This window comes from Elaeis guineensis, chromosome 5 (assembly GCF_000442705.2).
Source record: "Elaeis guineensis isolate ETL-2024a chromosome 5, EG11, whole genome shotgun sequence".
In the NCBI taxonomy this organism is placed as follows: Eukaryota; Viridiplantae; Streptophyta; class Magnoliopsida; order Arecales; family Arecaceae; genus Elaeis; species Elaeis guineensis.
Genome location: NC_025997.2, coordinates 17,425,803 through 17,453,409, shown reverse-complemented (window position 1 = coordinate 17,453,409; position 27,607 = coordinate 17,425,803). Strand labels below are relative to the sequence as shown.

At 36.6% G+C, this 27,607-nt stretch overlaps 1 protein-coding gene across 1 annotated transcript; it reads left to right on the top strand.

Annotated features, from left to right (window-relative positions):
- On the top strand, positions 1–26,843 carry LOC105045055 (calmodulin-binding transcription activator CBT-like). The gene is given in 14 exon segments (XM_019850759.3): positions 1–285; positions 793–918; positions 5,083–5,198; positions 8,956–9,044; positions 12,597–12,642; positions 16,019–16,208; positions 16,550–16,585; positions 16,588–16,683; positions 16,759–16,817; positions 18,149–18,595; positions 23,127–23,842; positions 24,585–25,146; positions 25,391–25,702; positions 26,469–26,843. Coding segments are annotated over 14 exon segments (2,892 nt in total). The 5' UTR covers positions 1–221; the 3' UTR covers positions 26,502–26,843.
- The last annotated feature ends 764 nt before the right edge of the window (positions 26,844–27,607 follow it).

The window sequence follows — 27,607 nt, the reverse complement described above, 5'->3', positions numbered from 1 at the left end:
AAAATGTCATCCAATCCATCGTACTATTGATCTCCTGAAACACATACTGACTAAACACGGCAATACACTAGCTATTTTTCTCTTAAACTATTTTTTTCCCTTTGTTCCACCTCCGAGACTATTTTTTTCCCCACTTGTTCTCTGACCCTACCTCTCTCTCGGTCGTTTGCGATTTCTCTTCTCTCTCGTATTCTAGGGTTTATCCGAGCTCTTTGGCCCCAATGGAAGTCGGGGATTGGGCACCGCTCGCCGGAGCGGAGATCCACGGTTTTCAGACAGCAGCAGGTACGGATTTCGACAGGATTCTGTGTCCAGAGTTCTGATTTTTGGGCTTTTTTGGTCGGTTCTTCATTCTTTTTGGGGTTTAGGTATCTTGTTATTTCGATGGGTTTTGGCTCGATATGTTGAGATTTTTAGCTTCTAGCCTGTTCCGTGTTATTGTTTATGCTGTTATGGTGGGAAAAGCTGTTGTTTTATGTCAGGGGGTTCCGTTATAGAACTTCTATTAGGTTAGAATCAGTGATACAGTGCTTTTTTTATTTTTATTTTTATTTTTTTTTCAGTTAGTGAGGAATTATTGATAAATTGGAATTCCGTTCTTTTAAAGGTTTTTTTTTATGTTAAATTATCTTGTTTCACTCTTTTCATGTTATCTTGTTGTCAATTTGCAAAACCTTGCTGAAATAAGCATTCAAAGATTCTTCCAACTGGCAAAAGCGATTTTAAATGCTGACATCCTCATTATTTGTCTGACATGTGCTGGTTCTGATGATTTTTGTGCTCTGTGAACAGATTTGCATGTAGAGAAGTTAATGGAAGATGGCGCAACAAGGTGGTTTCGGCCTAACGAAGTCCATGCAATACTGTCTAACTACACGCGCTTTAAAATCCAACCCCAACCTATTGATAATCCAATGAGTACAATCCTTGCGCTTTTCCACTGAAAAAGTTGTATGCATGTACAGAGGTTTTATTTTTAGTATTGATTCAGTGCATATTTTAAAATCCAAATCTCCCTATACCTGATTACTGAAGTTTTCAGGCACAATCCCTTGTACATATATGCACTATTATTCCATTTTCTTGATGCTTGGATTCCATTATTTTGCTTGTCTGCTTTAACCTTGACATGCTTAGTTTAGTGGGACTTAACTATATTATGCAACTAAGTTCTAAGCTTAATGTTTTAAAGATACTTATAGTTGCCTCTTTCATTGTAACCAGGGAACCATATTTCAAAACTTATTAGGACTATCATGTTTTCTTCCAATGATGCATAAAAGTGCATGCTTGATCCCTTTTTTATCCTTTTCTTTTGTGTGAATCACTGGATGTGACCAATCCATTCATGAGGTGTCTTGGTAACTATAGTTACTATTGGTTTGCATTAACCATATAAATGAGCCATTAGCTGTGAGAAGACTTCACCACCTGCTTATGAAATCTTTGGAACAAATCAAAGGTAAGGTGAATTTGGCTGCAAAGGCAAAGTTGGTGGCCATCATTTGTTTGCTACTTGTAAAGGGAAGTAACATTTCACATTATAACCATATATTATTTTGGTAGTCATCAGTTTGGATTATTACAATAAAACTAAACTGTTTGCATTTCTTTTTTCTTGGCAACCTGATTAGACTTTCAATTTCTAATTCTATGGTTTAAAGTTAGCAAAATATGAAAATTATGTGAGAACTACAGGAAGAACCCTAAAAGGCATTTGGTAATTAGGTTTGAAAAGAGAAGCCTTCAAAACTGCTTTTCTTGAATTAGCTGTGCATCCTCAAAATGGAAATAGCCTTCCTGATTGAAATTGCCTTCCGGACCTTTTGTGAATTCATTCAGAAATTCTACAAGTTCTTTGGGGCATTTCTCTGCCCTTTCCGGTCGTCACACCATGCTAGTGGAGCTCTTCCAGAAAAGGATGTCAGTATTTTCCATTGGAGGCCTTTTGCTGATTTGAGGGGAGAGGGGGAGAGGTTGGGCATGGAGAGATGACTGTGGTTGTAGGTGTTCTTGTGGTCCTTTTGATGGTAGTAGCTTTGCCAAAAAAAAAAAGGGAGCAATAAATTTAGAAGCAAAATTTTCCTACTACATTGGTTTCTTAGGCTCTTGAGCCTTTGTCAAATACATATAACAAAAATAGGTTTTGTAGGACATCTTTTATGCTGTTGTTACTTTCTTTTTACCTTTGTCTTTAAAAACAGAGAATAGAATTTTCATTGAGTGAACCTGCACTTAAGCAATCCACTTTTTAATCTCTAAGGGAAGCAAATTTATAAGCAATTGTAATGAGTTGTGGTTTATTTCTCCTTTAATTTTTATTAAGATCTTTAACTTTCACATCTTTTTATCTCTAAAAGCCAATAATGTTTAATTCCTGAGGAACATGAGTAGTCCTATTTCCTTGCCTTTGTCATGGTATAGGTGTGATCCTCTCTCTCTTTAGATTGCCCTACTCACTTGCAACAAAAGAAAAGAAAAGAAAAGAAAAACTAGAAGTTTATCTCTTCCCAAAGAGTGTTAGAGGCACTATAGTAGTTTGTCCTCCAAGATACATATCTTTTAATTTGTTGGCTCTTTGCCCATTTATATATCCTCTCTTTACTTGTATAGCCCATTTACTATTGGTATTTTATAAAGCTGACATATGATTACTAGACATGCACCGTGCAGTAGCTAAAATGTTTTCAGATAGTGAAATTTTAAAATGAATTTGCCTTGGTAAATTTCGCTGCACTTAAACTAAGTCAAACCCTTTATGCATGTCTGTAACCTCAGAGCATTTTCCGGTTTGGTAGAACTTCAAAACAGTAGAATATCTTTTTTTCCTTTTTTTTTTTAATAATTTTAGGAAAGGGGAACACTAGAATAACATTTTAACAAAGGAATTGATTGTATTGGTAAGTTTTAGATACCAGCATGCCCCATTGTATTGTATTATGTCAACACACTGTACTTCACCTCATTTTTGTTGTGCAGGAACCTAGAAAGGTATTGTGTGTTGGTTTGGTTTATTACTTTATTGATTATTGATGGGGTACCAATGTTAGGCAACAATGACATGAAACTCAAACTTTGGAAATAATTAGATGAACAACAAGCAACGTGTAGATTGTGTGTGACAATGACACAAAACTCTCTTAAACCATGGAATAATTAGGTTTTAGACGCCAAGCAGGGTAGGAGTAGGGGTGTCAATGAGCCAAACATGAGCAAGCTCAACCCAACTTGTGCTCGGCTCAGGATTGAATCAACCTGGGAGAGCCCATTTTATGCTTGACTTGTTTCATGCTGAACCAGCTTGGGCTTAGCTCGATTGGATAAGATAGGCAGCATGCCTTTGTCATTTGTGGAGGATTTAGCAGAGGAAGAAAGGAGTTCTAGAGAGAGGAAAAGGTGGATGGGGAGATCGAACCTTGGATCTCTAGATAGGTAGAGATGAGGAGGGGGAATGGGTGCCTTAGTTTCCTGAGAGCCATGGGAGCCATTGAATCCAGCAGTGTTGCATTAGACATGGACATGGAATTGGATTGGGACATGTATCCAAGTGTCTGACTCGACAAGAGAAAAAAATTGAGATATGTTTGATATATGGGATAGAATATAATTTTAGTTAATAAAATATTTATACCTTCAAAATTAGAAGACATTGTTTGCAAGGTCTTTCAATATGTCGGTCTCTTACTTACTCATTTCTAACATATAAATGGAGGCCCTAACTCATTATTGTAGAGTCTAGTTCTCCATTAAATCTCTAAAAGTGGTCTGAACGTATTTAAGTGTCTGATATGTATCCTATTCGGATAGCATCCAACATGGCTTTTTGGAGCTAGACATGAGGGATGGAGAGGGGGGAAGCGGAGGGGATGGGAGGGAGGAAGAATGGGAATACAAGGGGATGTGCAGGATTGTAGACAACAAGAGAAATGGAGAAGGGGCTATAGCTTCAACTTTAGCTTTCTTTCACCCAACTCCCGCTGGATCTATAATCAATGGTTATAATGTTTGCCAACAAATTGAATTTGTAGCTATTGGATCTCAGATGTAACACCTGTGGCATATCTTGATTCAAAATAAATATTTTTAGTATTTAATTTTAGATATAAAATGCAAAAAATTATTACAAATAATATCATTTATCAAATAATAATATATATTTAATATTTGAGCTGTATGCTATATCAAGCCAAATGTGAGCAAGCTATACCTAGCTTAAGCTTGGATCATTTACATTTCAAGATCAAAATTCCAGCTCATATTCAGTTCATTTACTATCCAAGCGAGCTACTGTCAAGTTGAATGTTTAGCTGAACACAAGTTGCTTGTGAACAGCTTGTTCATTGACAGCTCAATGTAGGAATGATGCACCGAGTTATATTGCATTTATATGATTCTTTTTGATAATCATTTTGGAAGTTTTCTTTAAGAGCACATCATCTAGACTTGTTAGTATCTTATATCATCTACTGTTGGGAGTATCTTCAAATTTTAGTTTTGAATGAAGGACAAGAGATTAATATTTTTCAAAATAGTTCTGGGAACTATTGATTTGAGGTGTTTTTATTCATCGCCACCAAGTAAAATTACCAAGACTAGTCGTACAATTTTAGTGATGATTGAAAACTTCAGATCAAGCTAATCGTTTTACCCAGATTTTTCTCTTTCTCTAAGGGTTTATCCTAGTGAGTATTATTAAACTTATGGCGGTTAGAAAATGATTGACATTCACAGTTTGCTACTTATTTGCATTGAGCAATATATTTACATATGCATATGGGCACAGTTATCTGCTTTCAAGCTTGCTAGCTTTTGTAGAGTCAATCAATTATCATGGTAAATGCATCTGAATGTTGATAAACGGATAAAAGTCAATATCCTTATTCCTTAGTTCCTTATACTATTGACTCTGGGTGTATAATTACATTATGTACTTTTGAGATTAGATATGGCATATATACTGATCCTCTTTTAGTGTTGGTTGATGTGCTTAGCATATCATGCTTTCATCTAATTGCTTTTTTCGGAGCTTACAATCAATATTCTATAATGTTTTGATGTATTTTTTTGCTAAATGTGATTTAGGTGGAACCATTCTATTGTTTGATCGTAAAATGCTGAGGAACTTTCGTAAAGATGGCTATAATTGGAAGAAGAAAAAAGATGGGAAGACTGTTCAAGAAGCCCATGAAAAATTAAAAGTAAGACTATATTAAATAGAGTACCTTATAGTATCATCATCATTTATGTTGTTTACTTTTTGCTACATTTTGCTTTGTAACCATATCCGATTTATAGCAGTTGTTTATGTCTTACGGAATGTTTTGATTGTTTTGCAATATTTTTTTATGGCACTCTCGTGTAGTCATCACCATAATGTCAAGCAATTAAATAGAGCTGTAAAATTGTAACGCCATGAAATTAAACATATATGACAAGTCAATATTATCACATTCACATGTTCACAGCCAAGTCTTAGCACATGATAGCTAATCCATCTATCTATTTATATATATGTTGACAAGTAATATCAATTTGCAATACATTAGACCGCGAATGAATAACGTTAATGCAAAACAAGTATTGCAAAGAGGGGGTCCAGAATCCAAATAATAAGTTCTATTTGCGTTGCCAAGATGCAAAATGTCAACTGATGGCGAAGATATTCCAATATACATGGCGATAAACATTAGCCCCTTCATGTAGTATTTTTGTGTTAAGCATCAATATTTTGCATATTGCAGAAAAATACCTATAATACCGTCAATTTACACCAACATCTTTAACAACCTTGCTTAAACTCCTGCTGAATAAATAGCAATATGTGAAAGCCCTCTTGTCGGTCTTTATATGGAAGCTGATGATTTGTTCATTAGAAGTGCCACATAAAGTGGCAAACTGACAATCAACTTTGAGTTTCTTGCTTTAGTAACATATGTTAGAGTGAATCTGCAAAATACTTATTGTTGCAATATGAGCTGTTACATGATGCCAGCTTTGATGTTGGAATAGCTAAAGTTGGCATTGTTTCTCTCTTTTAAGAGGACCTATAATGGGTAAAATTCAATGATGGTACATCAATTAATGGTAACATTGACCTAATGAACATCAAACATCCTAAAATTTTAGTGCAAGGGCAGATGAAAAGAAGGGTGACCAAGTAATGGTGCTCGAAGGTATTGAAAAATGCCTAAGGTGTTGCATAGTGAACTAATTTCTAGGATTTGGGTGCCAACATATAAGTCCATGACTTAATGACATGTAAATGATTTCTGTATGGACCCACTTTGCTCGATATTGGCCATACCCCATCAATTTAATTAGGTACCATATGGCACCTCTAGTAGCATATCATGTGTCTATATAGGAGTGCATGATATTTGCTTGACCCATACCGGTAAGCTACCAGTATAGGATCGAATACTGAGATTGAAAATTTTGATATGTACCATATTGGGCTGGGCAGCTCTATATTGACTCGTGCTGGTCTCTGTGTACTGTTTCAAATTTATGACTGGTGCACATGCCTCTTATTTTGAGATAATCCTAGAATGTGACCAGGCACATGATTGGCATGACATGATGTCGCGATTGGCATCGAGGTGGCACATAACATTAATCATTCCATATGAGGACAAACAAGCTGGCTCATCAAATGTCCAACATTCGAATGTCCAAAGGAAGAATATTTATTAAAGAGGCTGTTCACAGACTGGTGAGACCAATTGTGATTGAAAAGTGGCGCTCGCTTGTACAGAATGACTTTTGGAGAAGTTCTACAGACACATTGCTAGTGAGCGTATTGGTTTAGGCTGGTTAGAAAACATTATCAAACAAACAGGTCTATCTTTTTGCTACAAAAACATATAACCTTGGGTGAGAAAGCCACCATAAAGTCCAAAAGAGAGCATAGCAAGCAATCCTTTTTGTTAAATGAGTGCAATGGATACCAATTTAAATAGGCTGTAGAGATACTGATGTAGGCATTAGGGGTGGCAGTTCATGACCCAACCTGCCAACTCAACTTGAAATTGACCTGCAATAGGTTTCACATAAACGAGATTGCACTGTGAGCAGGTCGACTTGACTAAACTTGTATATTAATCGTATCGAATTCAGGTTTAGGCTTGTGATCCATTAACCTGTTTAGTTTCCTTTAATAATTGGGTTAAGTCAGGTGTACCTGTTTATGAGCCATCTATGACTTGTTGACACCCGTTTGCGACCAATTACTTTTGTCAAATAGTGTTAAGAGGTTAACACAGACTCGATCCAACCTGTTTATTAAATGGGTCATGCGGTTCTGGTTGGGTGCACCCATTTATTAAATAGTTTGAGTTCAGATTTCAATTTCTAACCTGTTTGAGAAACATGTTGGATTTGGGTCAGCAGGTTTCTTCTAATACTTCTCAACCCAGCTAGAACTTGAGCCAATCTGACCATTGCCAACTCTTGAAGGTCTGGCCGATAAGAACCATATTATCAAAAAGTATGGCCCTAAATCCAGTGAAATGGAGGAAAATGATTAATATAGCTGACCCTAACTAATTAAGGTTGGTTAAGTTGAGTTATGATCAATGGTGCAAATTCTTATTTTGAGAAGCCCATGAATGATGATGTTGCACTCAGAGGATTGAATACTTAATCTTACTCAGTGAGTCAGTGTAATGCAGCTATCTTGATTTACAGCAACTTTAAGTTCTTTTTCTGACATTTTGATTATGTGCTGTTAGTTGCCATGAGGCCTTTTAATATTTTGTCTTTTGCATGGAGATCACATTTATGTCGTTTACTGCATGCAACATCTTGTTGGTGGACCTATCTTTCCCTTGGTTGTTGGATCCAAAACTACAATTGGAAATGTATGTAACCAGGTTTCCCTGGACTGTTCTCTAAATTTAGCACCCCTTTCACATTTATGTAAGGATTTTGTCAGACTTCCACCTTTGTTTATCAATACAAATATGGTTATGGTAAAGTTTGACAATGCAAGGTTTCTTAGGTGGATCAAACATGAGTTCTTTCAAACATTCTCGACTGCAAAACTAACAAGTGAAAACAAGTCCAAGTACCCAACTTTTGGAGACTCAAACTTTGTGTGCTAATGCATGACAGCTCTCGGTATATACAATATATTTCATGATACGGCTATTCTGACAGGAAGTCGGTACTGTAAGCTTGCCTTAGAACCTTCTGTATATGACAGGACTTAGGACCTTGTTTATATGTGCATGCACTCGCAAACACACATATAATCTGTGTGCTTGCATGCTGCACTAATTTTGTTTTGTTGGATTAGCTAGCAAGTTCAGATACCATCAGGATTTCGAGTTGTCTTATTCAAAATTGAAAGAAAACTTAAATTATGTACATGAGGATTTTTTGTATTTAAGGTATCAAACAGGCTGGGATGTCAGACGGTTAATGCTGAAATATTTACTTCTATTTAATCATGTTCAAGTTTGCTGGGAAATGCTGCAACATTGACCGGTCAGCAACTAGTTTAATTAGGACCGGCAATGTCAACTAGAGAAGGCCTAGTTCAACAGAGAACTTGAGATTTTATCTTTTTTCTTGGTTGTTGTTGATTATTTTGGTTCTCGCAGCCTTTAACTTTTGATTTTGTAGTGATAGCCTGCCCTTCCTCATTCAATTGTTGTATGCATATCATCTTATTTCACTTACCAATTCTCTCTTTATCATATATCCTGTTAATTTGTCTCTCCAGCATCATTTCCTACCTGGTTAGTGTTGTATACGTTAATATATCACAGAAGAAGAAACCCAGCTGCATAAAACATTATGTTTTGTTGTATTAATTCAAATTACCTTTAGTTCTGTCTTTTTAATCTGTATAACTCAATCTTACCTTGGCTCGATAGGTAGTGTCCCTTTGCCAATTTCAAGATCTGGCTTAGAAAAAGACAATCATTCATTCTCCTTGTTTTTTTGTTACAGATTGGAAATGAAGAAAGAATCCATGTTTATTATGCTCGTAGGGAGGATGATCCTAACTTCTACCGAAGGTGTTACTGGCTGCTTGATAAGTATGTCACTGTTCATGCTTATCTTTTAAAGTTTATTTCGGTTTAATGACTTCAAATTGCATGTACTTAAATTGTATATGTGTGTATACAAGGATAAGATGAAAAAGGTTTGGTGTACCATATTGAACCGGGCGATGCAGGGCATACCTTTGCAGTTCGGTAGCCGCACATAGTATAGGGGTGTAACGACACTCAGTATGTTGAACCGGCCCCAAACAAGTTGGCACCGGTCAGGGCCCGGTACTGAGACGGCCAACTTGATGAATGCACGTTGTTGTAAAACCTTTTTGTTGATTTCCCATGAAAAATTAAATATGGTCACATACTGAACCCAGCATCTTTTTTGCCCTTGATCAAAACCTTCTACCAACCAATAAAGCTACTAATAATCATACTATTAGGTTCAGAACTATCAACCATGTTACCTAGAGAATTTGCATTAAAGAATTCTAGAGTATTAAACACTCAGACACAGTACAGTGTTAAACAGTTGAACATCACACAATATGGGTGTCAAATCTCAGCTAAAATATTGAGTGCCTTGTCAAAAAGACACTCCAGCAAAATCATAAATGCCAGACAAATTTGATCCAAATTGTGGGAGACAAACATCATGATTCTCTCTCTCTCTCTCTCTCTCTCTCTCTCATATGATGTAACATGGACTGCAAGTTTTCTACTATAAAGTACCACTCACTATTCAGCTTAGTTAATATAACATAAAGTTGTTCATATTCTTCAAACCTATTTCTTTTTATGTAGTTAGTAAAATCATACACCACCTAAATAATGGAGACTTGTTTTTCCCATTCCTTTTGTTGAGCCCTATAGATGCAGAAATAATAGGCTTGTGGATGCAGGAAAGAGAGCTTGTCATCAGCTTGGAAAGTATTCTAGTAACACATGCTTGCTTCGCCAGCCAGGTCGATAAGAGTGTAGAGAGTTGTAGATATACATGGGAGGCAGGGAGGACTTGGGAGGGTGCAGGAAGGGAAGGCTGAAGTATTGAAAGATTTTGTATTCTAGGAAGGGAACAGGATCAGGTTAAGAACAGAATAGGAATAAAAGAAGTTTGAGGTAAAGGCTGAAGTATCAAGAGATTTTGTCACCTTGAAGTGAGCATAGGAAGCAGGTAAACAAATTTAGAGTTCAATTAGGATGTTGTTATGAAAATTATGCAAGTTCAGACATAAAAAAAATGACAGTATGTAAATTAGGAATGTGCGTGTAATCTGTGGTCATTTATGTGCGTCACCCAATTGGCTAGGTTAACGAGGCCTATGCCTTGTCATCCTTATTCCTTAGCTTGTTTGACTAACTTATATTAATATTTAGACATGAGGAATATGGGACATGTTGCTCTGTCAGGGAGAGCAAGTGACCACTTCTCTTATGGGCATTAATCCTTCAATATGAAGATCATGCTACCACCTTCTTTTCTACCTTGAGTATACAGAGTTATCCTAGGGTATACAAATTAGTGCCCTTGCTATTTTTAAAATTTTATAATAAATAATATACAGCAAGATGTAATAATAACAATAGCAACATTAATTACATTAATAAACAATAATTGCTACTTACTACTTAATTCCTAATAGCAATAATCATAATATTTTTGACAAATTAACACCATTAGTAATATATGCATCAAACCTAGCCATAACTTGTGTCTAGCCACCAACTAGCTGAATGCATATTGCTTGCACGAGCTCGCATAGGAGTGGGGTGCATATTTGTCTACATAATGCTGCCGCATAATGCTTGGGATTTCATATGCTACGTGGGCTGCTTATTTAGCCCATATGCTGCCCAACCTCATAGATTAATTGCATACAGGAACGTGATATCGTTGGGGGTGACATCTGCATATGCTAGTGCTTATACTGTTTTCGAAAAATGATGTAAATTCTCCTTGAGGTGGTCACCATATATTCAGTTCTCCTTACTAAATATTGGTACCCTTCCAAGCCATGATGTGTTTGCAAAGCACTTGAACCATGGACTGATGTTATTTGCATGTTACAAGAAGGGAGCTTGGTGCTTCATAGTTACTCAAGAGGAAACCAAATTTGATCTCTATTTTCAGGTTTCGGTTAGTTTCGACAGTGTTGGTCAATTTTGACCTTTTTTCGGTGCTTTCAATTAAGGCCAAAATTGACAGAAACTATCCATACATGTATTTTGCTTAGGTATATGCATTATTTGGTGTTTGCAATCTTGTTGGGTTCATCTCGTTATCTATTTTTGTAGGTTTTATAGTATTTTTTTTATTTTTTATTTTTTTCTCAAGTTAAAAGAGTAGATAAAATGATAAATAATTAATTTAACCCTTCACAAGATCAGGCCTTAGAAAAATCCCTTATTACAGTGATTTATAAAGACTAATATGAACAACTATATGCAAGACATTTCACAAAAATATCATTTTTATATAAAATAAATTGGCATTCCATGACTACAAGTGTATGATTAAATACACTTGACTGCAAAATTGAAATGCCAAATTTATTGTTCCTGTGAGTTCCAATAAAATGAATTATTTTGAACTTTTGAGTGATGAAGGTCCAAAAGTTATATAATATATGTGTAGATATATGTATATATATTTTTGTGTGTGTATGTTCATAGTATAAACAATGGTACATTTAATTTTACTTATATGGATTTTTAAATTTTAATCTCAACATAAGGCTGTCGAAATTACAACATAAAGAACCTAGACAGCACAATATACTCAAATGTTGTCTAATAATGTTTTTCAACCTCTATATTTTTCTTGATTCTTGACGAAGACCCCAAACCTTGGAGCAAAATTTCCAAAACCACTGAAAACTGAGATTTTATGAACCCAGCTATAACTAAAACGAAGTTTTCAGACTTCAACATAGAGGGTGCTTTTAGTGTGGTTTTACTATTCATTGGATCAAGATTTGAAAAATGTTTAACAAGGTTTGTTGTACTGGTCGGTACTATACCATAGTGAGAGTACCGGTACTGCACACTATTTGTACCTTGCCGATACTCGGTATACTTCTCATACCATACTGAACCGCATACTGATAGTGTAATAGGATGGTAACAGTATAGCATCTGGTTCCAAAATGGCAAACCTTAGTTTAACTTTCGCTATGAGATGGATCATTCATGGCTTTAGTCCAAATGGAATATTGAGTAATTAGGGAGGACATCAATGGACTCTGGATCCATGCTTAAAGAGCCTAGGTGTATGTTGAGATTCATATTGCGCCTTTATAAGTTTCTTGTTGTTTCTTATAGTCTTTATAATTATGATGAGTAGTTTGCAACTATTCCTCCTAGTTCTCTGTAATAGACTGCTTAAAGAGATCTGTCTTGCTATGTTGCACCCAGCAGGTTTATTTTAAATTGATTATGAATAGTTTCAACTTTCAACATTTTGTAATGATGACATCAAAAATGAAAAAGAAAAAGAAATTAGTTATTGATGATTCCAGTTTATACAATATCAAGTTACATTGATATCCCATAATGCTGCCGACTGACATGATTCTATAAATGTTTCTCATCCAGGAATTTGGAGCACATAGTTCTTGTACATTATCGTCAAACATCAGAGGTTTCTTTCTTTGTATTCCCTGAAAAAAATTATTATAGGTTTTTTGCATTAAGCATTTTTTATGTGCAAATAGAATGTCATTTAACGGCAAGAGTATTACATAATAGGTAGATGAAATCTTTGTAGCATGTCTTTATCATTGTGGACCTGAATTTTATGACCAAGAGCACTGTGATTTTTTTTTTTAAAATTCTGTGACTCTTGCAACCTTTAACAAGAAAGATTTTTGCTTATGTATGTTATTGCACATCAACAATGCTTGCTTGTCTTTTGTTACGAGATAGGCTTCTTCAGAAACACACAAAAATGTTGAGGTTTAAATGTCTAATCTAAAATTCAAGCCTTGTGGCCTTATCTTATGCGTAAAAATGAGGTGCATACTCATAGGCCTGGGTTGTATTAATTCCAATGAAGGAATTGGTTTGATTTTGTTGCACAATATTATTTATGGTTTGTATGTAAAGTTTAACATGGTAGGATATATTATTTTGTACCTTTTGATCTTTATGCGGAGTTTAAAGCTTGGTAAAATAGAACCAAGTCCACTCTAGGATATGGGTGCATTTAGGTAACAATATACTTAGGTAACAATATCCTGATTTTTTGTTACCAAAATTCAGCATATGAACTAAGTCTAAAGACAAATTATCGTTTACCAATTTTCCCATTATGTTTCTTATTTTTTTTTTCAATGACTTTTACATGAAGCACAATCCATATAATGTATGCTTTGCCTTGCCATGATTTGACACCTTACCCTTTTCCTTATCCTCTCTATGTTTAAACATTTGGCTTCTTCTTTATTCTATCTTTTTGATCTTAAAACTTGATGAACAAGTGGATTCCTCACAGTAGCTTTAAGACTGCAAAACATTGGAAGGACCGCGTTTTCCTAAGGTGACACATAAAGAATATGATCCAAAGAAATTCGATGAGCCCCAGCAACATTCAAAAAAGAAAAAAGGAGAAAGGGTAAAGAATTTATAAAATTCAATTACACAAACCCTGTGGATAGAAGACCAAAACTGTCAAAAAGGTAGTTATGATGCCCAGAAACTTCCCTTATCCAACTTATAACTAACATAGGACTTACAAACATTCAGATACTAATCATATGCTAAATAAAACCAATCCTGGCCTCAAAATCCACTGTTAGACAAATAATTGACATGATAAATGAAAAGAGTACTCTGGCATCTGTTATTATCATCCACTGATTATTGATAGCTAATAGCCAGACTTATAGTCAAGTTATTTTTTGATGAGGGTCCAAATGCAAGAGCCCGATCTTTTTCTAGTCATAGCAACTTGTTAAGCTTATCAGCTATTATGGCATTTTATACCTTTTTTCTCTCTAGATTTTTGACATAACGTTTGCGTGATCTGATGTTAATGATTTGTTTGAGAGGAAGGGGGAGTCAAGAATAGACTTGTAAAGGCCTAACTTATTGTTTAAGAATCTTCTTTACTTGCAGTTGGCTGGTAGCTGTTTGGTTCCTTGGGAATAAATAGATTTTTTCTGCCAGTTGTTGTTGGATTCTTTAGACTGATATTTTATTCTATTGAAGCCTTCTTTCCCTCTAAATCTTTTTTATAAAAAAAAAAAAAAAAAAAAAAACTTAGTTGCTTTTTTCCTTAGCTACAAAACATGCTCTTACATTTATTTTTGCTCTCCCCATCATGGGCTGCTGCTGTGCTTATAATGCATGCTCTTATTGTGTTCCATTAAAATTTGGAGATGACTGTGTTTTTTAGTCTTTTGCTTGAGACCATGGTTTTCAGAACTGCCTCGAACTGGATCTGGGGCGTGCCGGACCGACGGAGAATCAAACGGTTTCAGTAGGAAAAACGCACACACTGGTGCCGGAGAAAAAAAAGAGGAAAACAGAGGAAGAAAGAGAGAGAGGAGGAGAGGGAGAGGCCACTGGAGGCTGGCGGTGGCTCTCTATGGCCGTCAGAGGGCCGCGAAGCCTCCGTGGCTCGGTTCGCCCGATAGGGCTGCCGCAACAAGCGAGAGAGAGAGAGAGAAGGCTGTCGGAGACGGAGGGCGGGACGACAGAGGGGCCGTTGGAGGTCTCCGGATAGCCGTCGTGGCCACGGGCAGCTCGGTCGCCCCTGTTCATGCGTCGGTCGTTTTTTAGAAAGGGAGATAAACAGTGAAGCTGGCACTTAGTTTGCTGATTCACTTTTTAAATTTTTTTTTCAAAAAATTTTAAAACAGTGAAATCGGTAATTGGTTTGTCAGTTTCACTATTTCAATACTTTTTAAAAAAAGTTCAGAAACAGTGAAGCCGGCAAATCCATTGCCGGCTTCACTATTGTTAGGTTTTTTAAAAAAAAACCTCTATTCCACGATCGGGAGCGGAGGTAGTGTTTATGCCGCTTGGCAGCCAACCGGAGGCCCTCCGCGGCCTTCAGCCGGACCCCCTCTTTGTCCGATTCTCCCCCCTCTCTCTCTTCTCTCTTTTCTCCCATGGACAACACGGAGCCGTGGTGGCCACCGTGGCCCTTCGAGGGCCTGCGCAGCCCTTAGGTGGCCACCGCGGCATCTCCGCCGCCTCAACCTCCTTCCCTCCCCTCCTCTCTCTTTGTCTTCCTCTTTTTTCCTCCTCCCTGGTTCGTCCTTCCTCCCTTCATTAGTTCGCACTGGTCCGGTCCGGTATGGGGCCATGTCGGACCGTGCCGCCAACCGGCCAGAACGGCCACCGGTACCGGTATTCAAAACCTTGCTTGAGACACATTGATCATGATATGATGGCATGAAGTTTATGCAGCTGCCTCTTGAGCATTTACATTTGTTGTAACAGTGAAATTCACACGCAAAGTACAGATAATCAGTTTGCCAATAATGGAAAGCATTGGTTCTCATGCTAACTCTTCTATGTTCTCAATTTGGTTCATTAAGTTTCCAATTACAATTTTGGATTGCAGACCAGTACAAGTCATAGCTAGACTGTGAGCTCCCCAGCATATGTAATTTAGTGCATGAAATTTCCTATGCTAATCTTGGATTGTCGATCATAATACATTCTAGCTAAATTGTTGCGGGATTACATCTTTATGGGTATAAAATTTGTATCGTCCTTGATTTTGGTGATGAAGGTTTTCCAATTTCAACCATTTTTTTTCAAATTTTCCATCATCACCATTTTTTATTTTCCATTAAATTTGTTTGATCTGATGATTGCCCAGGTCTTCCATTTTCACCATCTTTTTAAATTTTTATTGGATTTGTCTTGATGTGTTGATTGCTCACAAGTTAAATGGCTTTCTGGATTTTGAATTTGGTCTTTCCAACCTGATTTAGTCATAAGAAATTAAAACACAAAACTGCCTTGTTCGCATGTTGGGACCTCTGATTTACATGTGATGTCAGGACAATTCATTTCAGCATCTTCAAACACCAGTAGAATGTACAGATACTTTATCCTTGACAAACAGGATGCATCATGGTTGTCCATCAACACCAATGAATTCTACTTCTGGTTCAGCTCATTCAGAGTTGTCTGGTTCTACTGTTACATCAGAAGAAATCAACTCCAGAGAGGATCATGCAACCTACACTGGTGAGACAAACCCCTCTATCCATCTTTGATGAGTATATCTGCTTAGTCTCATAATGTACTTATCTCTGTCGAGATAGAGTAGCTCATAGCTTGCTCAAAGAATCTTATTCATCCTCCTTTTATTGCAAACTCAGTTTTTAAAGAGTTATTTTTGTTGAGTGCTTGGTGGAAAAAGATAATAATAGGAAGCATCATTGCACCAAAAATCATAGTTTTGGTGGTTGATGCACATGCACTTATGATTGTTAATTCATTTTGAGATAAATACTTCCATCTCGCTGCTGCACAGATGCTTGGTTTCTAATACATTTTCTTCAATGTTTTCATGCATTTCATTACAGGTTCTGGTATATCTCTGGCTGATAATTGTACTGAACTTCGAATCATGAGTCATGTCTTCGTGCAATCAACACACTGGACTGGGCAGATCTGGTGGAGCCACCAACTTTCAGTGATTCTGTAATATGTAGAGAGGGTAATGACTTACAGACCACCATAAAAACTGCTTTTCTTTTCCTGATGGAAGTCTGACCATGGTTCCATGTTACAGGCGATGCTTCATCTCCCAACCAACAGACGCCAAATGGGTTTAGGAATTCCATAAACAATGTAAGCAGCATGCTGTAAACAATTTTTTAGTGCTGGTTGGATGCAAAATTTATCCAAAAGTATATATTTGTTATTGAAAAGTAGGTCCTACAGTTGCTCTCCAAAAAAAGATTCTTGGTTAATTTGATCATAATTTGTTTGAGGCGTGTGTAGATCACACCTCCTTAGATAACATATTCAAAATGTGACCCTAATAGATGATTTCCCTAGGTTACTTTCAACTTTAATGCATTTTGAAAAAGAAGTGTGAAAAAAAAAACATTTTTTTTCCAAAAACACCAAATGTCTTGCTTTGATTCATTCACACCCCTACACCTATGTTTCTCTGATTCATCCAGAAGAAAATGGATTTTTACGTGTTAAAGTTAAAAAAGAAAAGCATAAAAGATCGAAAACTAGTCCCATTCTCTCACTTTGTTTGTTCCCCTTTTTTCCCTCTTCCTTCTCTTCCAGTTTCATCTTTGTGTTTGTCTATCTTCCTTTTCCTCTTTTGCTTCTTCTTCCTCTTCCTCACTTGTCACTTCAAATGCATGACCAAACTAGATCCACTACAGAATGAATGTGGAAGGATTTTGAAGTGAAGTAGATTCCATCATCTCATATAAAGGACAGGGTTTGGCTGTGTTTCGACCAATTCACATCTTTGTTGAATAATATAGCAATTTAAGTATATAACATAACACGGGCACTGTTATTCAGTAGATATAGCACAATATGTCATAATCTAGATTGATAATTGAAGCTTAAATCAGAAAATCTCACAATTTTCCTAGGCCTTTCATTCCATGCTCTTGCACACAAACGCTCAGGAGCAAGGTTGGATGAGTTGCACAGGTGCAATGAAACTGCTAAGCAGGCAAAAGTTTTTTCATATGCAGCTTCAGTTGTCTATTATCCTCGCATGCAGTATACAAGTGCAGTGCATGTAGCAACTATGTAAAAAACAATTCAATGCCATGATACTTAACACCCATGAAGAATGCCTGACCTCACATATTGCATGATTGCATGTTGTTCTTATGGCAACAGTTGTTTATCTGGTGAATATTTCTTTATTTATGTAAAAAAATGTTATTCCTCATTCTCTCATCTACTTGTCATGTAAGATGTTATTCATCTCTAAGCTTTAGATACATTTCATCCATGTTCATAGAAGTTGTCTCACAGCTAGAAGGTGGATAATTAGAACTTAGAAGTTTACCTCTCTCGTCTGAAGTTTCAAATTCATGAGGAAATTAAGTAGCTATTTGGTCTTTTGTCAACCTTTGACACTCCATCTCTCTCTTTTTATAAGATTTTGCAGTAAAGTGCTGACGTTCACTGTGCCACAGGATAGCTTTCTTCCATCTCATGGTGTAATTAAAGGAGTACCTTCTTCTGGGCATCCAACTGATGTTATTAATTGTAATGGAGTCTCTGTAGTTAACCACATAAACTGTGGTTACTTTCAAGCAGCAAAGGATCCGGAGAGCGGGTCACCACTGTTTAAGACTATGAATCCAACTTCCCAAGTGGCAGACCTTAAATTAGATGCTGTTCCTAGCTGTGCAAGTCCAGATATTTTAACTGGTGATGTCTTCCTTACTCAGAACAGTTTTGGAAGGTGGAATCGCATGAATGATGATACCCTTGTCTCATTGGATGATCTACTTGAAGCAAGTTCAGGTGGTGACAAGTCAAATGATTTTACAATAATGAACCAGTCCTCAACTCCAGAACAAATTTTTAGTATAATTGACATCTCACCTGGATGGGCTTATTCCACAGAGGAAACCAAGGTTATTTTCTATTTTCTTAAGCACCAGTTTTTATTTTAACCATTGTGTGCCTTTCTTTAGAAAGATGGAGACATTGAGCAATATCTGTTAGCTTGCATCTTATAAAGATTTTTTATACTTAACATATTTTATGAAATCAGTTATTTAAATTGCTTGTATCAAGTGTTGAAGTATCAGTGATGTTATTGTATAATACCATATCAACACATGATACATCTTTGTTGCTAGCACAGGATACATGAGGTGATATTCCATGTGTCTATACTAACCACTACTAGGGGGAGTATTGGTAGCTTATTGGTATGGTATGGTACAATTGGTGTGGATGAGTATGTGTTTGGTACTTCAATTTGATTTTTATCACTATCTGTAAGACATGTATCAGTTTCATGTTTTCTTACGATCGCCGAAAGGACCTATACCATCAAGCATGGTACCCCGGACCAATCCACACCGGTGCATACTAGGCATACCATACCATACCATACAGGAACCAAATTGGTATGCTCTACAAGTGGCGTACCGAGTAACTATGTTGAACCAACCCCATACCTAAGGCATATTGATACCGTACAAGATGGCACTTGTATCATGTCCAGTACTGATATTGTGAACCTTGCTATCAAGAGATGTGAAAGGTGATGTATGTGATATTGTTATCAGTTAGTATGGTTTTAGCATGCTCCCATACCTATACTAGTTTTAGTTAAGTCCATTGTGAATAGAATGATGCGACTTGGCTAGGTATGCATTATGAAGTGTGCTAGCACCTGGTTGATGCAGAAAAAGCCTCGGCAGATATCAAGGATGCTTATTTTACACATATGAACATTAGGAAAGAAATAAGAACCACATTGACACATAGTAAGAACTTTCAGTTGATGAGCGAGGTTTAATTTGACAAGCGTCTATAACTTGTGGATGATTTTGTTGAAGATTTGCATGAATTGAATGTGGATTATGTGGAGTTGATTTTTTTTTTTTTTTGAGCTTTTGCAGTTTCTTATACTTACTAGCCACTAAAAGCAGAAAAACTTCATTCTATGCATATAACCATGAACTTTCATAAAGCTTAATGTGTTGATAAAAAACTCTAGTATTTAGGGCATGGTATTCATGCTACTCAAAACTAGCTTTCCCTCAGGTGCAGTTATGCATGGGATGGGCTGATGTTGTAGCTCTTGCTTTACTCCCATATTTCCCCTCTGAAAGGAAAAAAAGGAGAAAGGTACATAACTGATAAATTTTTGGGAAAGGCTACTCAGTAACAATGGAAATTTCAAAACATCCAAGATTTAAATCTTGTGGAATGGGATCGCCCTCGTTTTTCCATAGAACAAGATGTATTGCCATCCTATCTCGTCCTGACACCTAGGATGGGGATATCCTAGGATGTGCTGATTAGGACACTGGGACAATGGCAGACGAGCTTGTCCCAGCATCTTGCGAGAGTCCACCGGTATTTGACACAATGAAAACACCTATTTGGAAAATAAGATGCACCCAGTCTAGGAAAATAATAAACTATCAAGCCTTGAAACTTGGATTTTGCTCCTTTTTCTTTTATTTATTGTGAGGAGAAAAGGGAGATAGTTTCTCCCTTCACTCTCAAAGAAGTTTGTATTACACACATAATTGTTTGTAAAAGATTTTATGAGTCAAAACCAACATGAAGTATCCAAATTTAAAAAATCGACACTGTTGGCTATGATCTAGGCGCAAAAATTTCTTAGAAGCCATAATCATATGTTTTCGTAGTCTTCTTTCCATTCATCAAAGTGAGTTCAAAAGTGGATGGTATCAATTATACTAGTGTGCTAAAGAACATGGTGGGCTATGCAAATTGAAAACCTGCCCCGCTGATCATGATATGCATATCTTAAAATATATGTAGGTCGAAATTGAATGAATTTCAATGCTAAGTTCATAGCAAAACATTATATCATGCTTTTACAACTATCTTCTTTTTTTTTTCTGTTCCTTTTTTTTTTTTTTTTGGCATCACCTGATGCATAGATCAGTCACTTCCCAAATAAATGATTTTTGTTATTTAGTCATTTATTGAGGTGCAGAACAATATCATTGTTGTGGATCATTGTTTTAGATGGCCCGTCATTGGGTTTCCATCTAAGTATATTGTTAATATGCAATATACTAAGTTGATTGGTAGCATTATAATATGTTCCAGACTGGTAATGGATAATCATCTTCAATGCATTTTGGGTCCCTTTAGAAGTGCATGGTTTGGGCATGAACCCTCCATTCAATTCCCATCGCATGCTGTTAGTAGAAGATACTTCTAGTTCTCCATAGAAGCACTTGAACATGGGTTAATCTTTGTAAGCATTTCTTCCACGAAGGTACTCAACTGTATCGGAAATGAATTTTTTGTACTTCTAGATATAGTTCAGGAAATGCACATGTTAAGTGAAATTACTAAAATTAGTCGTGTTGATCCACACAGTCATATGACTTAGTTGATCCAATTGCCATTAACTGAAGCCCTGAACACCTTTGGGGAAGCATGAATGATAGTTTCTACTGTAAAATGAGGCCTTCAGTGTGATGAGTTGTATCATGGAATCCATGTGGATTGCAAACAACTGGAGGAAAAAACAAAAATATGTTTCAACTCAGGATCACACATATCTCTTCCACACTATAAATGAAAAAAAAAAAAAAAAAAGATAAAGGTTCAAATTAACAATATGGATTAATTGGGACTTGATTCCTATCATGTAGCGGCCTAGAGTCTTATTTCGTGGTTCTAGATTTTTCTTTCTTCTTAAATGTTTGTTGAAGAAGACCTATCACAAAATTGGGCATACCTGGGTGCATAGAAATTACAATGGAGCTATGTGTCCTCTAATTACAACTCGACTCAATTAAGCCTCAATCTTAAACGAGTTGGGGTCGGCTACATGAATCCTTTTCCTCCATTCTACTTTGTTTAGGGCCGCACTTTATGAAAGGTGTAGCGATATCAAGTCTTTCGTTACTACTACATTCTATGTTGTTTTTGGTCTACCTTTACACTCGTTCCTTCTACATGCATCAAATCATCGCTTCTTACGGGTGCATCCTTTCGCTTACACTATACATGTTCCAAGCATCTAAATCGTCCTTCTGTCAATTCATCCTTAATTGGTGCTACCTTTACCTTTTCATGAATAACTTCATTTCTTAATCTTTTTTTGCATTTCCACGCATTCATCCCAATATTCTCATTTCAGCCACGCTCATCTTGCGCCCATGTTGTTTTCTAGCTGCCCAATAGGATGATAAATTTCGAGGCCAAAAAAGTCAAGAATACCATATCATTATTTGATCTTGTTACAAATGTTATTGACCAAATTTGCTGGCTACATGAAAGTATTCATAAATTGGTCCAGAAGTCATTGAATGTATCAAAGTGCATACAATTGTCCATATAATATGCATCAAATTAACAATGGCAACAAGGGGTTATGAAAATTGAGCCATGATGGTGGATGGTCATGTATGGGAAAGAGCCAACTATAACTCAGAGTTCGTTGGTGGGAAATATTATTACTTGTCTGCAGACTTTGCATGATAATTGTGAAGTTCAACAGTACTGTAGTATTTTTTTTTTTTCTCTTTCATTGCTTATCTAAATGTCACAGTTTTGTTTTATTTGCACATCTGATTTTTGCTTGTTATTTAATTGGTAGATCATGTCCAAAGGACTTGGTTATTGTAACTTGTGTATCAATTTGGTAATTTGTATCTTTGCATAAAGTTGAGATTTGCCTTTTAGTTAATGGTGATCTAGGCATCTTGGGTGTTCATGAAGACCTACAGGGATGTAGTGGCGTGATTCTCTTGTTGGTTTGATGATTTACAAAGAGAAGGATTTAGGTTTCAAAATTTCCTCAACGAAAATATCCATGTTTGCTCCACAATAAGATATTTGCGGGATATTAGTATATAACATCTTCAATTAATGTAAGATTACTCATTTTGATTTTTAATAAAATATTAAAATTAAATATGCTAGATGTGGATGGCAGAATTTTGTTTTCTTGCATACTTGGAGAAGCCAATGAGAAAATAGATATCTTCCTAGAAAGGATGTATGTTACCACATGTGGGATATACTATTTGTAGGTTTCAAAATTTCCTCATGGAGAACGTTTGATCCACAATAAGATACTTTGGATATTGGTATATAACTTCTTCAATTAATGTGAGATTACTCATTTTGATTTTTGATAAAATCGAATATCCTCGATGTGGATGGCTGAATTCTGTTTACTCTCATACTTGGAGATGTGAATGAGAAGATGGATAATCTTCTTGAAAGGATGTACAGGCAAGCAATTTTTTTAAGTCATGATACATAGATTGATACCTTGTATCTCTGAACTGAAATTGATATGGTTCAGAGAAATCATGCTATTGGATGTTCAGTTTGCATTTATGCTGTATATAGTATTTAAAAACTTGCATCAACATTGATGTTCTGTTTGTCTCACTTTGTAGTATAATGACATAAAAGGAATATATGCAGGTCCTTGTTGTTGGACATTTCAATGAACCATACAAACATCTACTGGCATCCAATATCTATTGTGTCTTTGGTGAGATGCATGCTTCTGCAGAGATGATTCACGCTGGTGTCTACCACTGTAGCGCAATGCCACATCCACCAGGGACGGTGAATTTTTTTGTGACTTTGGATGGCTATACACCAATTAGCCAAGTTTTGAGTTTTGATTATCGGTCAGTGCCGTGTGTTCAACTGAATGGAGGGGTTGCTTCATCAGAAGATGACAACAAGCTAAAGTGGAAAGAATTTCAGGTGCAGACAAGACTTGCTCATTTGCTTTTTTCTTCAACCAACAATATTTCCATTCAATCCAACAGGATGCAATCAAAATCTCTAAATGAAGCAAAAAGATATGCATCAATTACCTCTCCTTTATTGGAAAAGGACTGGATTAATCTGCTCACACTAAGCAGCAACATTGATGCCTCATATGGACCAGCTACTCAAGACTTGTTTGAGCTGGTTTTGAAAAATAAGTTGCAAGAATGGCTTTTGGAGAAGGTAGCTGAAGGTTGTAAAACAACTGCCTATGATAGTCAAGGTCAAGGAGCCATCCACCTGTGTGCTATTCTAGATTATGCATGGGCTGTTCGTTTCTTTTCCTCGACAGGCATGTCTTTGGATTTTCGAGATGCTTCTGGGTGGACAGCCCTGCATTGGGCAGCATATTGTGGGAGGTATAATTTCTTTGGTATTTAGAAGATGTAATTGCTTTTCTGATAAAGTTTTCTATTGTGTTCACACTCAGGCCAAAGGGTCTTAGTTGAAGAAAAGGGAAGATCTGGATGCCTGTCCTGTCCCAATCCTCACGGTCCCACTGATATTTAAAACCTTGCTATTGGGAACTCTGTTTTTTTCAAACTTGTAGCACTTTCTGGTGCTTTTATGTAGCCAAAATGATTCATCCTAAGCAAAACACAGAGAATGGCATATATAGAATGTGTAATAACAAGAAGGGAACACTTACAGTCTTATATTAGAAATTCTTAACAGTTACATGTTGTGGATCTGGGTATTCCTTTGATGGCTTGAGGATCCAAAATGGGCCATGGGAGTGCTATTAAGTCTATACTGCATCCCAAGTTGACAACACAAAAATAGCTATTTAAATGTCTGAGTAGAAATGAATTTACTTCTAAAAACAACACTTATCATATAATTGACTATGTATCTTATTTTAGAAACGATCTGTTTTATATGTAACTGGAGTACAACATGATCAAATTATTAAGTTGAAAACCTTATGCATATTGTGCATGATATCTTACATAACCAAGTTATAGATCACATGTTTTTGATCTGGATACCAACATGCAATTCTGGCGCTTTAAACATTTGATTGTTAATTTACACTCTGATTTTCTTTCCTGCATTTTTCCGTCTAGGTTCTAATGAACATGGATGAATTTGTTGATACAGGGAAAAAATAGTTGCTGCTCTTTTATCGGCTGGGGCAAATCCGAGCTTGGTAACAGATCCTACTCCAGAATCCCTCGGAGGATGCACTGCTGCTGATTTGGCATCAAAACAAGGGTATGGAGGCTTGGCTGCCTATCTTGCAGAAAAAGGATTAACTGCACATGTCCAGGCTATGTCCTTGTCGGGGAACATAACTGCACCAATGCCACCTAGTCCAACCAACCAAGTGAACTCTGAGAATGTATATCCTGAGAACCTTACTGAGCAAGAACTCTGTCTAAAAGAATCATTAGCAGCCTACAGAAATGCTGCTGATGCAGCAGGTCGTATACAAGCTGCATTTAAGGAGCGCATTTTGAAGCAACAAATGAAAGCGATTCGGTTGGTCAAACCTGAAATTGAAGCCGCCCAGATAGTTTCTGCTCTAAAGATTCAGCATGCCTTCCGCAATTACAGTAGACGAAGGACGATGAGGGCTGCTGCACGAATACAAAGCCATTTCCGCACCTGGAGGATTCGAAGGAATTTCCTTAATATGCGTAAACAAACTATCAAGATCCAGGTAATCTTGTATATGGATTTAGGCAATAGAAATTTTATTCATTTTGTGGAGTTGAAATTCTATTGTCCTCTATATAGTCAATTCAAGTATCATTGGTCATTTGTAGTCTACCATAAGGAAGCTGCAGTCCTTAAAATGATGCAATTAAAACTTTTGAAACTATGATATGGTAGCTATCATGTCATGCAGCATCTTGCCTATAGGATTTTCTTGATCATCTGATTCAGTGAGAATGTCTGCTTAGGCTGCATTCCGAGGTCACCAAGTGAGAAGGCAATACTGCAAAATTTTATGGTCAGTTGGAGTGCTCGAGAAAGCAGTTTTGCGTTGGCGGTTGAAGAGGAAGGGCTTACGCGGTATTCGAGTTGTACCAAAAGAAGCAATGAAAGTGGATACGGAAGAAGAAAGCACTTCAGAGGAGGAATTTTTCAAAATTAGTAGGGAGCAAGCTGAAGAACGCATGAAAAGATCAGTCATATGGGTCCAAGCTATGTTTCGTTCGCATCGAGCGCAACAAGAGTATAGAAGAATGAAGCTGGCCCATGAGCAGGCAAAGGTAAGCTTTATAGAGCAGATATGGTAAATTATTTTTTGATTATGAAACTCATTTAAAATATCATGATGCCTTTGATCAAAGCTTTTCTAAGGTCATAACTGATGAAAAATGCTTACTGGACTGGCTTCTAATGGCAAACGTGTACCCTCTCTCAGAAGTCAGGTCCCATATCTTGCTGAGGGTCTGTTTGGCTAAATCTGGTGGGATAGGCAGGTATTGGAGCGTGGGGTGGAGGGAGCATGCTCAAGAGGAATAAGAGAGCACTGTGGGTCGTATGCTCCTCACAGGATGAGAGAGAAAGAAAAGAGAAAAGAAGAAAACCTCTTAAGGTCCTTTTGTTTTGATCCAATGAGAATTGCAAACCCCACTGGGCCCACCACAACTCTCCCAAACCAAACCCCACCTACTCCTAGCGCCTAAAAGCTGATTCTGCTGGCAGGAATTTCCCAAACTAAGTGTGGGATTTGGGTGGTGTTGGAAGTGGGTCTGTTAAGCATTGCACTCTTTAGAGTCCTGTCCTGCCTCTATTGAAACACATATGTTCTATTTCTTTCAAATGCATAATGACTTAAAATGTCATCCATCAACCTAATGCCCTCTACTCGAGTATATGTAATTGAGTTTGAATTTGTTTGGCCATTTGCAAAGTTTGAACCTGCTTCATGCTGAAATGAATATGTAATGAATGGGAGTAAATTCAATATATCCATTACTTATTATGTTATATTGTCAAATCTAAGTTCCCTTTTATTTCATGATGGTGCAGTTGGAATTTGGTGAGCTAGGTCGACAGCCATAGGCAGATATTTGGGGCTGGAGCTGTCCAGGGTAGGTAGCAATTCTTCTGAGCCTACTACTTCTGTACAAAAATATTAGTTCCAACGTGCTCAAATAGGTGTACAGCGGACTCTGTTGAACTAATTAAGTGGAATTTGGGTTGTTTTACTCTGGTGAGCCATATGAGCATTGTACTCCATGGTATTTTTATGGGGCTGATCCATGGAAACTGTTGTCTCATGGAAAGAGAGGGCTGTGAAAATGTTCATTTTGTTTTAAAATATTTTCTATCTCCTATATGAATTTCTTGAGTTGCTGTCAACCTAAATTTAATATATAAACATGCCTTTGAATGTTTGCAAAATGGAAGGATTTTATTCTACGTATGGTTGATTCTTTGCAAAGTTTCAAAATATGAATAAATTTTTTAGATACCTACCTGAACATTTTAAACATCTATCTCTAACCTAACTTGAATTCTGTATCTATTAAACGAACTTAGCTTTATGTTATTACTCATCCATCCAACTTAATCCAACTTCATTTTGATTGGTTCTCGATGAAATGCAAAACCATATCATTTAGTAATATAATTTGTTGCAAGGCTTGAAAATTATAAGTCCATGCTAAACTATAATTTACATTTGAAGGAAACATCTATTTGTCAGTTTTAGTTAGGCCTTTTGCTTAATGGTTTAGATTAATTTTGTTACCAGTTCTTAGAGTATATAAAATAATTGCTGGCATTTACCATTGTTGTTGTTGGTGGTGGTGGTGATGAAGGTTTTGGTGTTGTTGTTTGAGTTTGGGTTGGGTCCATAAGTATTTATTATCCCCAGTTAAAGTGTAATATGAATAATAAAAAATAAGATTACTAATTTTTAAATCAGATTAAATAAATGCCTATTTGGACATGAATTCATTCACAAAAAAAAGAAAAGAAAAGAAAAGGATCTAAGAAAATGTTCATTCCTAAGGTACAAATTAACGAACTACAATTTCTAAGAATAAATATTGACATACTTGGGAGCATGTTAACAAAAACAAACTAAAAGAACTAGTGAATGCTTAAGTATAATTAGGTGAGAGTATGTAAGAGCTGGCGGAGTTGTTGGATGAGTTGAGAAG